At 34.3% G+C, this 15535-nt stretch overlaps 1 protein-coding gene across 4 annotated transcripts in view; it reads left to right on the top strand.

The window, feature by feature from the left end:
* Window positions 1-15535, top strand: part of LOC106867556 (anoctamin-7) — an 88376-nt gene that overhangs the window by 24713 nt on the left and 48128 nt on the right. For 2 of the 4 annotated variants that reach the window (XM_089361804.1, XM_089361803.1), the window contains exons 2-7: window positions 1297-1449; window positions 1829-1934; window positions 10904-11302; window positions 12350-12425; window positions 13656-13756; window positions 14757-14853. In XM_089361804.1, the coding sequence (XP_089217930.1) occupies window positions 1917-1934; window positions 10904-11302; window positions 12350-12425; window positions 13656-13756; window positions 14757-14853 (691 nt within the window). In that variant the 5' untranslated portion in view covers window positions 1297-1449; window positions 1829-1916. The remainder of the gene's footprint in view (window positions 1-1296; window positions 1450-1828; window positions 1935-10903; window positions 11303-12349; window positions 12426-13655; window positions 13757-14756; window positions 14854-15535) is intronic. The other 2 variants (XM_089361806.1, XM_089361805.1) reach the window with 1 other exon arrangement.

Raw genomic sequence — 15535 nt, 5'->3', positions numbered from 1 at the left:
AGTGAGCATTAAATAAAACAATGATAATGATACTGATGCTAGATGTATATATATGTGTATATATATATACACACCACAAGACCCTTTCAAATGAGCAACACAAAATCCACAGCTCCATACTTTGAAATGACTAACCATGAACTACTATTGGAACTTACATACCATGCACAGGAAACCTTTTTTTACCACTTCTATACACCTCTTTCCTCGCATAATGGAACTGCAACTACAATATCTTTATATATTTTATTTCTACTTTCATTCCCTTATTTCTCTCTATATTTCCTATTTCCTCCTTTCCATAAAAGTTTTTTCTTCTTTCTTTCCATCTCCTTATTCTTTCACTCCCTTCCTTCATGTCGTCATCTTATTAATATATACCATTCTCATTTTCCCTATTTTTTTTCCCTATTTGTCTCTCTGATGACAGGATATCCCATACTTGGGGATATCCCAGAAACAGCTGTAAGATTTTGAATTTCTTCCTCTAATAATATTGTATACGACTTGGAGATGTTTGCCTTGCCTTAATGTTTGTTGTCCTGTTGAACAATTATATATATATATATATATATATATACACATACATATATATATGTACACACACACACACACACACACACACACACACACACACACGCAGACACACACACGCAGACACATATATATAAAGCAACAAACTGAGGAAAAGAGTTCCTTCAAAGGGATGTGTTAAACATCCACTTCACTGGTACATCAGTTGAATACCATATAAACATGTGTATAATGCAATTACAAGGATAAATTAAATAGAGAGATACTATTGACAATCCAAAAATTTATTGTATATAAGTTGAAACAATTTGTTGGCCTTCTTGTTTTTTTTAATAATAACAGTTTATGTTATATAATATAATGTTATATTATATTCATAGTATATCATGTAATAGTATAAATAAATTATTTGCTTGTCAATAGTATTTCTCTATTTAATTTAACTTTATATATATATATATATATATATATGGGAGAATTTACGAAAAAACAACAGACGAAGACAGGTGGTGTAAACAACAAATGGATGTATTAGTATAACACTCGGGAATAGAGAAAGTCTTCAACTGAAAGGAACACAGAAAGAAATAAGGAGAGAAACAAGGAGAAAAAAAATATAAATGTAGTGGTTAGCGATCTATCATGGTGAATATATATATATGTATGTATATATATATATTTATCATTTTCATGTCTAAATTTTCTTTAATGCTTCAATGGTCTAATGAGTGTTTTTTTTTTCTACTTTTGTTCTCTCTTCAGGTACCGGTTTATTCATATTAACCCTGAGATAACATCACACACTTCATTCAATGATCTCTAACATAAGCTAGAATTTAGTATATGGACTACCTTTCTCTTTCTCAATGTCTGAATCTATGATGGATCTCTTGAACTCACTGCAACTGCAACTCTGTAAGTCAGAATTATTATTATTATTATTTTTTCTTTCCAGAAAATTCCAAAGAGAAAGCGATATGCAAACATAATATCAAGTCACACAAACCCCTGTATACCAAAGACCCAGTTCATAGAGCTGTGTCTTTGTATAAAGTTACAAATGTGCAAGCAAAACAAAGAATTAAGGGGTCTTAAAAGTAAACCTAATGAAGACAAAATTTTTATTTAGGGGAGAGAAAAAAAAAGAGATACTTCTATATTTAATACATTTATATCTGTTTTTTTTATATTTGTTTTATCTGTGATAAAAAAAAAAAAGCAAAGAAAACTGCCATTTTTACTTGTTCTCTTTAAAAACCAATTATACAATATTCTCATCCTGTTCCGAATGCAGACTTCTCCATTTTTGATCCAAGTTCCTTCATCATTTAAAAACAGCTAAACACAAAATCTTCACTTAGCAGTAACAGTTACCGTTCAGAATGATATCTGACCTTAAGGTAAATACATTTTCTACAAAGTCTATCAGTGTTTATAAAATATTTAACAATTCCTCTGCATTTCAAGTATAAACATTTAGATAAAATCAGTGATGAGGGCTGGGTGAGAATTGAGGGCTGTGTGCTGTTGCTAGATGCTATCTGCAGCAGATGGAGACCTGGGAAGACATGGGAAAAAGTGCTGAGGTCAGATCACAGCATTTTGGACCACACAGAAGAGCGATATTATGCTGTACAGCAGATATACTGAACCCACGGCAGCATGGAAAAAGAAAAATGCTATTAAGATGGTGGTGGTAGTGGAGGTGGTGGTGGTGGTGGTGGTGATGTCAGTGATGGTGTTAGTTGTGGTGATGATGATGGTGGTGGTGGTGGTGGTGGTGGTGATGATGATGGTGGTGATGGTGGTGGTGGTGGTGATGATGAATGTAGTAGTGGTGGTAGTGATGGGGGTACTGATAAGGTGGTGATGGGTGTAGCGGTAGGGTGATGGTGGTGATAGTGGTGGTGTGGTGGTAATGATGGTAGTGGTGGTAGTGGTGGGTAGTGACAGTGGTAGCAGCAGTGGTGGTGGTGAGGATGGTGATGATGATGATGATGATGATGATGGTGATGATGACGATTACATTATTATATCTTGGTTAAGATGTTAGGTTATTTTGACTGTGACAATCAGAGTCATGTGACCGACCCAGAAGAAGAACTCAATAGGGGTAACAAGTTTTGAACTGATAACCATGAGATTAGTTGTCCAGAAGCTTCTTAACCTTGCAACTATTCTGTCTCTGTTACCCCATGGCTGTGTGGTAAGAAGTTTGCTTCCCAACTATATGGTTCTGGGTTCAATCCCACTGCATAGCACCTTGGGCGAGTTTCTTCTACTGTAGCCTCAGACTAACCAAAGCCTTGTAAGTGGATTTGGTAGATGGAAACTAAAAGAAGCCCATTGTGTATATGTGTATGTGTGTGTGTGTTTGTATGTGTTTGTGTGTGTTTGTGGCTGTGTTTGTCCTCTGCGACCAATTGACAACTGGTGTTGGTGTGTTTACATCCCAGTAACTAAGCATTTTAGCAAAAAAGGCCAATAGTATAAGTACTAGGCTTAAAAAAATAAAAATTACTGGTGTTGATTCATTCAACTAAAATTCTTCAAGATGGCGCCCCAGCATGGCCGCAGTCTAAAGACTGAAACAAGTAAAAGATAAAAAGCTTATGTCTAATTAAGAAATAGTTATATGATCTTGGTAGATACAGTTAACGATATTCTACTCATCAGTTAATATCCATGTACAAGGATTTATTTTAATTTGGTTTTTATTCCAAAAGCTGAGACAATCTTCTCTTGTAGATCCTTCATTTCTTGGAGAGCAGAATTCTGCGATTCTTTATGCTTATTATACATGACATTTAAGAGATTATGTACATTATTTACATTATTTATATTTGATGGATATTTGTCCTCATCTTGTTTGTTGTTAACACAATGTTTCAGCTGATATACCCTCCAGCCTTCATCAGGTGTCTTGGGGAAATTTTGAATGTGGGTTCACATTCCTAAGGTATTTTTCGATGTTATTATTATTATAACAAGATGGAGACAAATATCTGTCAAATGTAAATAATGTAAATAATGACATTTTGTTGTAGACCTCAGTTTTGATGAACAAGGAGTGGCTGAAATTGGAGATGAATATTAAAATGAAAATAACTGGATGCTAAAACGAAGAGAGTATTTTTATTACAGGCAATGAAATGTAATAAGATTGATGGGAGATTAAGCAACAGAGAAAATATGTGTAATAGCTGGAGAAGACTCCATAAATAAATGTTGTAAAACTCAAGATATAAGTATGAGATTGGGGCAAAAGGAAAGGGGCAGGATGTTAAGAAGTTGAAGGGAAAATAGGAAATATTTTTTTATTGTCTATTTTATCTGTTTCAATCGTTGGACCATGGCCATGTTGGGGCACCGCCTTGAAGAATTTTTAGTTGAATGAATGAACCCAGTACTTGTTTCTTGTTTTTTTTAAAGCCTGGTATGTATTTTATTGGTCTCTTAGTAGGACATTATGTTTTCTATATATGGCAATGTATTGATATTTTACTAAAGATTCAATTACGCACATTTCTCATAAATATACATCATCGAAATTCTTATAATAATTTATAAAACTAAATTTGAGATAAAACATATTACCTTAATAGTAATTACAACTTTAGTGTACTTAGTTTTAATATAAATTATCTATAAATAGTCTTCTGGTAATGTCTAGTTTTTGCTTTTGTTTACAAAGTTTATATTGACCGCAGATTCATGCACAAATATTGATGACGCAACACAATTATTTGGTAATTAGCAAGCAATTCTGATGTGTCATTTTTGTTTTGTCATCTTCAGTATTTTAACAATCACAGGCATAACTACTGGATGAATGTTACCTCCCTCTCTCTCACTCACTCTCTCTCTCTGCCATCTTTCTCTCTCACTCACTTTAATCTCTCTCTCTCTCCCTATAACATTTTTTTCACCCTAACTACCACACCACCATCAATAAAAACCATCATGTGTTACACATGAATGCGCATGAATATATCAAACGTATTTGTTTAAATGTGTATATATATATATATATATATATATATATATATATATATGAAAATAACGGTTTTTTTAAAAACAATGCCCACATTCTAAATTCTTTGTTATATTTAAAATTAATTGAAAGAAACATAGAGCATCTCAAAAGAAATATAGTAACAAAAGGGTGAAACAGCATCTTAACTTTATTCAGTAGCTTGCTTGGAAATTACAATTCCTGTATTGAACCATGATACAATAGAAATAGAATTATACATAGACTCACTGATATTTCTGGAATGCTGTTAGCATATATTGTCATTGTAATTTCTGTTATCCTCCATGGGATGACATTTGTTTTTAGAAAAATCGTTAATTTTTATGACCATAGAATTTTGCAATTGGGGAAATGTAAATGTTTTAAAAATATTTCATCATCTGAGACAGTATGAATTGAGATTGCATCGAAAACAATAGCTGATGCATATTTATAAAAAACCCAATTTAATCTTGAAATTCTTCCAGCATAGACACACATACGACCACACACATAATTACATACACATCCAGAGACGTAAACTGACACAGTCAAAGTAACACATTCATTCACACGTGTGTATACTCTTCTATTCTCTTACTTGTTTCAGTCATTTGACTGTGGCCACACTGGAGCACTGCCTTTAGCCAAACAAATCGACCCCAGGACTTACTCTTTCTATGCCTAGGACTTATTTTATTGGTCTTTTTTGCCAATAAAACACACCAACATTGGTTGTCAAGCAATGGTAAGGAGGGGAACAAACACAGATACACAAATACTAACATACACACACGACGGGCTTCTTTCAGTTTCTGTCTACCAAATCCACTTACAAGGCAAGCCACTTGAACCCGGAACCATGTGGTTGGGAAGCAAGCTTTTTACCACACAGCCACTCCCGTGCCTGCAGGAGTGGCTGTGTGGTATATATATATATATTGTTTTTCCATGTATTTGATTGGTCAGTTTAGAATATGATTTTATGGATAGTTAGTTGGCTTGTGAGTATAATTGGTTCTGATCAGTTTAGGTCAATGCGACAGACATAAATTTGAACAGTTAATAATTCATGTGACCTTTCCTAATTATAGCAAATTATTTAACATTGCATGGAAAAATATTTTCATAGGACTGTAAGCTAACATTAGCAAGTTCTCATCAACAGCATTTGGTTATGCATTCAATCTCTAATTTTAAACTGGAGATAATACATTTTCAGTAAGGACATAATTAAAAGGTTGATGACTAGAAATTTAAAAGTTCAAATTCTTTGTTCTGTAGATTCTTTGAGATTTACTGGGAGAAATGATTGTGTTTTTCTGTGAAGTGAGGGTATAACTATATAGGAGACCCAAATATCAATTCAAATGCTCATTTTGTGATATACTAAATAGAAATTGCTGTATTTTTCTGAGAAGAAAATAGTATCATTAAGTGAAAGATCCATAATTATTATTATTATAAGTTACTCATATTGCCTCAATCGTAAGCAAATTGAATGAAATAATCAAATGTAATGGTTATCTGAGGGAAGAAACAGAATAACAAAGAGGACCATTAATCTAATTTCCTTTCCAGCCAGAAAAGCAGACTGATTAACCTTACTAAGGTTTTCAGACTAAGTAAGCACATTCTTCCTTAATGCCATTAATTCTGATATTAGGAGGATTACTGGATTAATCTAATGGAACTGCAATGCAGTTGTTATCAAATGGTTCCAGGGTGTGAAGAATGGAGAGTAAGTACCAAACTTTAAAAACAAAAACAAAGCCAAACAAAAAAATAAAAAACGAAAATAAGGACCAAGGACGATTTGTTTGACTAAAAACCTTTCAAAGCAGAGCCCCAGCATGGCCACAGTCCACTGACTGAAACAGATAACAGATAGAAGACAAAAGATACGATTTAATTATTCTTTTCTCAATATAGACCTTCTTGAAAGACATCCAGGTTCTGAAGAGAACACACACATACACCGATCTTAAAGATAGGTGTAATCAAAAACCAACAGTGATTCACATTAACATAGGAGAAAGAGATTTCATTCTTTGTGGCGTCTTTGGAAATAAAGCATCAAAGAAAAACATCTAGGTTTGGTAATTCTAGTAGAATAGTCAGCAGAAGAGTTAAAGTGATATAATGTAATTTCATGGCCAATAAGTCTCACTAATTGCTTGTAGAAATATAATTGTTGAATTATAATTGTGGTGCCTTGTTTCTGAGGCTGTGATTCAGGAAATCTTTTGGTATGGAGGTATGAAATGACAAATGATTTTATGACCTCACATTATGATACATTCATAAACGTCTTAACTCTGTGTGTGTGGGTGGGCTGTGCATAAGATTGGATTTTTTATTGTTGAGAAGCTTAGTTTTGCTTTCGTTTATATACATCATCTGTCTCTATGGATGTTTAATAACACGTGTGATGGAAGACTTACACTTGGATACCCTATTTAGCATCCATAAAATCTCGTGTGTGTCTGTGTATGTGTGTGTGTGTGTGTATGTATGTATACATGTGTGTATATGTGTGTATGTGTGTACGTGCATATGGATGTTTATGCATGTATATGTGTGTGTATGTGTGTATATATGTGTGTGTGTGTATCTGTGTGTGTATGTGTATGCATATGTGTGTGCGTATGTGATAGCATGTGTATGTGAATGTCGTGCGTGTGTGTATATGTATGTATACATGTGTGTGTGTATGTGTTTGTATGTGAATGTGCATGCATGTGTGTATATGTGTGTGTGTGTATCTTTACGTGTGTATGTGTATGTGTTTGCATGTTTATGTGAATGTGTGTGTATGTGTGTGTATATATATGTGTGTATCTATGTGCGTGTGTGTATGCATATATATATATTTGTGTGTATGTGTTTGCATGTCTGTGTGAATGTTTGTGTATGAGTGTGTGTGAGAGAGAGTGTGAGAAACAGAGAGAGAGAGAGAGGGGGAGGGGAGAGAGAGAGAGGGAGAGAGAGAGACAGAGGCAATATACATGTGTGATATGTGTTAGTATACTATGTGTGTTTATGTGTGTGTGTGTGTGTGTGTGTGTGTGTGTGTGTGTGTGTGTGTGTGTGTGTGTGTGTGCATGTCATTTCATGTATGTGTGATATGTATGCATACCATATAGGTTTGTATGTAATATTACATGATTGTGATATATCTTGTAATATCTTCATTCTCATTTTACGTCCCATTTTCCTGCTGGCATAAGGTGTTATGGTTTGATACAGTAATATATGAGTGGATATATATGTGTATATGTAGATTTAGAGGAAGGTTTGTTCTCAGAATTGCCTATTCAAGTGAATAATGATGCAGCCACTCAGGCAATTTATTCAGCAAATACACGATAGACACCCAATCTGGTTTACAGAGAATATATCAAACTTCCATTATACAAATGACAGCCAGGAATGTACTAATGCTCTAGACACACACATACACAAGTGCACACACTTACACATATACACTCACACACATCATTGTCATCATCATCATCATCATCATCATCATCTTCGTCGTAGTCATAATTTAACATCTGTTTTCCGTGTTGGCATGGGTCGGATGGTTTGATAGGAGCTGGCAAGGCTGGAGAGCCGCTTCAGGCTCCAATTGACTGTTCTGCCACCGTTTCTATAGCTGGATGCCCTTCCTAGTGCCAACCTCTTTACAAGAGTGTACTGGGTGCTTTTCATGGGGCACTGTCGACAGTGCTTCTTTCATGGCTCCAGTATGAACGCTTTATACGTGACACTAGCATGAGTGCTATATATGTGACACACACACACACATATATATATATATATATATATATAGTCTTTTATTCTTTTATTTGTTTCAATCATTTGACTGTGGCCATGCTGGAGCACTGCCTTTAGTCAAACAAATCGACCCCAGGACTTATTCTTTGTAAGCCTACACACATATATATATATGCACACACACACACACACACACATATATACACAGACATATATACTTGACAACTGGTGTTGGTTTGTTTATGTTCCTGCAACTTAGTGGTTCAGCAAAAGAGACCAATATGTACCTGACTAAAAAAAAAAAAAAAAAAAGTACTGGAGTGGGCGGAGGTCGATTTGTTCGACCAAACTCTTCAAGGCAGTGCCACAGCATGGCTGCAGTCCAATGACTGAGACAAGCAAATGATAAAATAAGGGATACGGTAACTAAGCCGTGGATCTCCACAACAGAATGAAAGTTTTCATTTTATGATCACAACAACTATATTAGGTCTGTTGCGGCAGGATGGATTTGGCAGAAATTTGACATAAATATTTCACCAACATTCACTGTGTAGGAATAATATGGCTGTTCTGAACATCAAGAATATTTTTAATCTATTTATCTTAAAGCAGTGTTTCCTATGTGTATTACATGACTTTTCACTGATATGTGTCATGTTTAATATTTTTGGTCAAATTTTGGCGAGATTTATCAGCATCATTGTTGATCTTTTGTTCAATAGGCATTTAGTAGCATGGTCTTACTTTCGTATAGTACAAGCACATCCTTCAAAATATGTCATGATGTAATGATCTCATGTCTAAAAGAGATTGTGTTCCTAGTCCAGTATTGACATTATGATCAAGTTACCAAGAAAACATTCCCAAGAATAATATTTGGTCGAAAGCATAATGCTTCTCTGATATATATCATCATCATCTTCATCATTTAACATTCTGCCTGCCATGCTAGCATGGATATATATATATATATACACACACATATAAGCATATATAAATATGTATTTGTATGTATATATGTAATCTATATATATATATATATATATATATATATATATATATATATATATTTGTGTGTATATATGTGTATGTATGGATGGATGCATGGATGCATGTACATATGTATGTATAGTGTAAACTTCATTATTGCAGTGGTGCTAGAAAAAACAGCAATATCAGTAAATGAGATGACCAGAATTCAGCTCTGCATCCTTTCGATTTCAGTTGAATGCTTTTTCAGGTTTTTCAGATTAAACTGAGGACCTACCAGCATTTCTGTCTCCCATTTATGATGTTATAAACCTATCCATGTTTAGTCAGCCATTTAAGTGGCATCCTGCTGGAGATATCCAACTTTTTTCCATTACAGATGGCAAAACATTTAGACACACACATACACACTTGTGCACTATCACACATGTACACACTTGCGTACTATCACATACATTGACACATGATATCTAAGTCTCTGTATGTGTATGATGAATGAATTTAAATGTATCAGAATGTGGGATATATATATATATATATATATATATATATATATATATATATATATATATATATATATGAAGGCGGATGTTAAATCATGAGGATGATAATATATATATATATATATATATGTGTGTGTGTGTGTGTATATATATTTGTGTGTTTGAGTATGGGATTATGTGTTTGTGTGTATATATATATGCATTATTCTACACTTGAGAATAAATTATCATGTCCCTCTCTCTCTCTCTCTCTTTCTTTCTTTCTCTCATTCTCTCTTTCTCTCTCTCTCTCTCTCTCTCTCTCTCTCTCTCTCTCTCTCTACACACACACATATATATATATATATATATATATATATAGCTGATGGGATGTTATACCTTGCCAAAGGTCAGCCTGTAACTATGCAGAGCAAGGTCATCATTCTGTGAGGGATTTTCAAAATACCTGCAGCCACCCTGCAGCCATGGTTGTGTAATAAACTAATGAAAAATTCATTATGACTCCAGCTTCCAATTCAAATAACAGAATTGAATGGCAACAGAGAGTCACAAGAATCCATACAAGCCGTGCGATCGAATGATGATTGTATGCATATATGTTTGTATACATGCATGTGTGCGTGTTCGTGCGTGTGTGTGCGTGCGCACATGTGTGTGTAAGCAAAATTATATAATTATAAGCATGTATATATAGATATTTCCTTGTGCGCGTTTAACTCTATGAATTTCATTGTATATGTTCATACTTATTGATAAGTGTCACAGACACACACAGACACACACTCACACACACACACAAGTATGCAGCTACAGATATACGTCAGATTGGTAAAAATAATATATTAATGACGGGTTTTCTGTGTTGTGCTTGTATTATGCTTTTGTTGTGGAGATGAGAGAACTTTGCCAAAATCTCTTGGCAACTCGCCTCTCCACTGACAGAAAATAGAACGTTCAGTTGGACCTAACTTTTTCATGTTTATTCATTCACTAACAACTTTTAAAAGCTCCTTTCAGGTACTTACACCTGTAATGATCAACGATAGTTATGTTTTTTTGTTTGTTTTTTTTTCTTTAGGAAAAGAATATATTTAAAATGGGAGAACAACCCGACATAACTACAACCCAACTCGGTGTAAAATTTATCAACAAAGTGAAGAAGAAACGTCCATTGAAAAAACACATCAAACCAAAATATGTGAAACGATTGAGTTCGTTTGAGTTGGAATATTCCAAATTAGGTGACAAGCTTCTTCCTGAAAAGAAGTTTATCGATTACATTCTTGTTCACCCCGAGACAGAACTGGTTAACGGTAACGAGGATTGTCGGCAGAAGTTTGAATGCAAACTTTTAGAAGAAGGTTTTCACATTGATAAGGAAGTAATCAATGGCAATGTATACAAAATTATCCGATGTTCGTTCAAAAGGCTGTGTGTCGAAGCTGAAAGGGTGCGGCTTCAAATGCCGCTAAGTCAGGTAATTTGGTGCATCTTTTAATGTTCTTACCTCAAAGTCTTTGTCTTTCGGGGAATATATTAAAGTCTATGATTATCTGCAAGTATCCTCTAATTAGTTACTTCATTATTTAACCATTTTCTGGGGTTGATGTAATTGACTGTCTCCGTCCCCATAAATTCCAGGCCTTGTGCCTATAGCAGAAAGGATTATTTAACCATTTTAAAGAGGGAGGCTGGCAGAATTGTTCAGTGCATCAGATTAAATGCTTAGCAGCATTTCATCCATCTTTATGTTCTGAGTTCAAATTCTGCCATGGTTGACTTTGCCTTTCATCCTTTCAGAGTTGATAAAATTAGTAATAGTTGAGCACTAGGGTCGATGTAATTGACTGCCCTTCCCCTCAAATTTCAGACCTTGTGCTTGTAATAGAAAGAATTATTTAACCACTTTAAAGTTAAGTGTACATTGCATCCTTAATTAAAAACTGTGCAATAAAAGGTAAACTATCTCCAACCATATTTTTTACTGATGCACAACATCTAACCAAAAAGTACCAGGACCGGTGCTTTAAAAAGGGAACTATGGCATTTAGTAGTTCCATTCTAAAACCACACACTTGTTTACACCCATAGTGTCATGTTTACACCCATAATGTCTTTCCATGTATGAATGTATGCAAACATGTTAATATGACTAACCATGCATAATCATATTCCATTCAACACATAAATATATTCTCTAAAAATATACAAGGTGTCCATAATTTACCTTTATAATTGAAAAAATTCAGAAAAGAAATTTAAGATAAGGATAGGTCAGCAGAATTTATTGGCAAAGTTTATTAAAAACATCAGAACATTCGCACGTGGGTTCCATTGGTTGCATGAGACACATCTAGACAATACATTACAATAAATTGTGGAAGTTGTAAAGATAATTTATGAACAGCCTGTATGTTCTTGTGATTTATTTGTAAATACAAAGCCATTTCCCCCCTGTTGCCACTTTTATGTAGCTACTTTACATTGCTGATAATTTACATGAGGATTTTCATTGTCTTTTAAGGGTAAACTGGAAAATTTTGATGATCAAAATTGCTTAACGACTGCATTGTACAATTACTTTGCAACTGATGATACAGGTAAGCTGTCTGACTTTCTTTTTTGATTTTCTAACATAAAGTATGAAATCTATCTGGAATGGTCTGAAATGCTGTTTAACCCTTTTGATACTATCCTGGCTGAAACTGCCTCTGGCTCTCTGTAGTACAAATGTCTTGTTTTCATAAGTTCTGAATTAAAATCTTCCACCAAACCTTAGTTACAATTTTTGTTCCTAACACTAGCTTAATGATAAAGTTATTTTACTAAATCCTCTGTTATATTTAAAATTAATTATTATCATCATCATCATCATCATCACCACCATCATCATCATCACCACCACCATCATCATCATCATCATCATCATCATCATCATCATCATCATCATCATCATCATCATCATCATCATCATTATTATTATTATTATTATTATTATTATTATTATTATTATTATTATTATTATTATTATTATTATTATTATTATTATTATTAAGGTGGTGAGCTGGCAGAATTGTTAGCACACCAGGCAAAATGCTTTGCAGCGTTTCATCCATCTTTACGTTCTGAGTTCAAATCCTGCCAAGGTTGACTTTGCCTTTCATCCTTTTAGGAGGGTCGATGAAATAAGTTCCAGTTAAACACTAGGGTCATTGCAATTGACTTACTCACCACCCCCACTCAAATTTCAGGCGTTGTACCTGAAGCAGAAAGGATTATTATTATTATTATTATTATTATTATTATTATTATTATGGTGGCAAGCCGACAGAATCATTAGCACGCCAGACAAAATGCTCAGCAGCATATCGTCCATCACTATTCTCTGAGTTCAGATTCTGCCAATGTCGATTTTGCCTTTCATCCTTTCATCCTTTCAATGAAAAAGTACCAGTTGAGCACTGGGGGTGAAGTAATCAACTTACCCCCCCCCCCCTCGAATTGCTGACTTTGTGCCAAAATTTTATCCCATTATTTTACAATTACTACTACTACTACTACTACTACTACTACTACTACTACTACTACTACTACTACTATTTCTTGCTTTTTTATTTTAAAGAATTGGTAACACATTTTATATGTTAAATACTTTTCTACATTTTTAGTCCAAATCTCACCATGAGCATCTTTAATTCACATCCTTTGGGAATACTGAAATATGTAATGGTTATGAACTATGGTCCATTTTGATTAATTAACATTTCTTCATAACAAATCTTGTAGAATTGTGAGATGTTCTTCTCTTTGTTTCTTATATTCCACATTAGTTGATTACGTGAGTGCACCATTCATCATGGAAAAAATTCATTGGTTTTATTGCTATGAAGATCCATCCCAATTCTTCCGCCCAGCACTTCGGTCACTTTTGGTAAGTAGAACGAAACCTAATCAAGTTCTATTTTGTTATTGTTTTACAACTGAAATTTTTGTTTTATTTCTAATTAGATTCTGTTAATTTATCAGGATAAATGTCTTGCAATGTTTAGTTGTCAGATCTTTGTTTCATAAAAGGAAAACCATTATTACACTCAGGAACCTTTGCTTAGACATTTGGTTTTCTGCCGAGTCAAAAGAAGCCAAATATTATTCAAAGAAAACTGTCCTTGTATTTGTGAGTTTTAAATTTCTCAGATATTCCATATTTTGAGGTTAAACAGCCATTCTACTGTGAAGAATGTTGTCAATACATTGGTAATATTTTGATAATTCCAACAAATGTATTTAAATTTTCTTCTGGTTCCACTGCTATTTCAAGATAACCTTACTGTTGTAAAGTGAGTTCCTTCCACTGGTGTGATGTGTGACTGCCGTTGTACTGTAGTTGCTGTTTTATGCTAGTAGCCACAATAGTTACTAGTCATAGGATACCGTTGTATCTCTTCATACCAGAATAGTAATACACTAACTTCTTCTGTCTTACTATCGCTGATAGTTCCACTAGACACCAAGTGGAAGTGTCAACTTTCAATGCTTCAGCTCTCAACCCTCTCTTGACGACCAGCTACTAGTCTATTTTACTTGGCTTGATGGCTCTTCTTTGCATGATAAATTAACAAATGTCTCAGTCATTGTCCCTATGAGGCCCAATGCTTGAAAGGAGCTCGTGATAGCTTCAGTTATCATCAGGAGAAGAGCTTACAATATTTTAAAAAATAGCTCCTGTAGTTTCTTAATGAGGCAAAACGTCTCTGATGTTTATTTCCCCTGTAATGTATTATGATGCGTCTAATAGCTTTTGGACAATACGTTTATCATAGTGTTTATATGAAAGATGTAGACTTACAGTTTAAAAAAAAATTTTTTTAGCAGTAATGGTTTAGCAATTTGCAATGTAATAATTTGTTACAATTCTTGTCTGTCTTTTATAGACACATCTTATTTTAATCAGTCTGGATTATAGAGATGAGAAAAGCCATTCAGAGAAAGACCAATCAGAGAAGGACCAATCAGAGAAAGATTTAAGAGGTAAGATATAGTTTTATATATGCACACACACACACACACACACACACACACACACACACACACACACACACACACACACACACACACACACACACACACACACACACACACATACTGTATATGCAAAAAAAAAATCTAATAATGATAATAATTGCAAAATTTATCTTAAAGTATAAGTGGAAATCTGCAGTATGAACAAGTTTCATACAAGTGGTCACTAGTCGGTGCTGAGCTCACACATGCTCTCCCAACAAATGCACCTTTTGCTCGCTAGGGGACAAACACAGACACATACACACACATAAACGCGCACACACACACACACACACATACACACACACACACACAAACACACATATATATACGACGGGCTTCTTTCAGTTTCTGTCTACCAAATCCATTCACAACGCTTTGGTTGGTCTGAGGCTATAGTAGAAGACACTTGTCCAAGGTGTAATGCAGTGGGACTGAACCTGCAACTATGTGGTTGGGAAGCAAAATTTTTACCACACAGCCACGCCTGCGCCTTATACATATAATTGGTGCATAGATAATTATCTGTGTGCATATCTGTATTATAAATGTGTGTGCCACTGGGCGTGTTTTTGTGTGTATCGATTGCTGTCCAGGCTCAGGTAAAAAAATTTGCAAAGTGCCTAAGGGAAATAACTCTTGTTTTTGT

Source organism: Octopus bimaculoides, chromosome 13, assembly GCF_046866305.1.
Source record: "Octopus bimaculoides isolate indiv1 chromosome 13, ASM4686630v1, whole genome shotgun sequence".
Classification (NCBI taxonomy): domain Eukaryota; kingdom Metazoa; phylum Mollusca; class Cephalopoda; order Octopoda; family Octopodidae; genus Octopus; species Octopus bimaculoides.
This window is presented reverse-complemented; position numbering and strand designations above follow the sequence as displayed.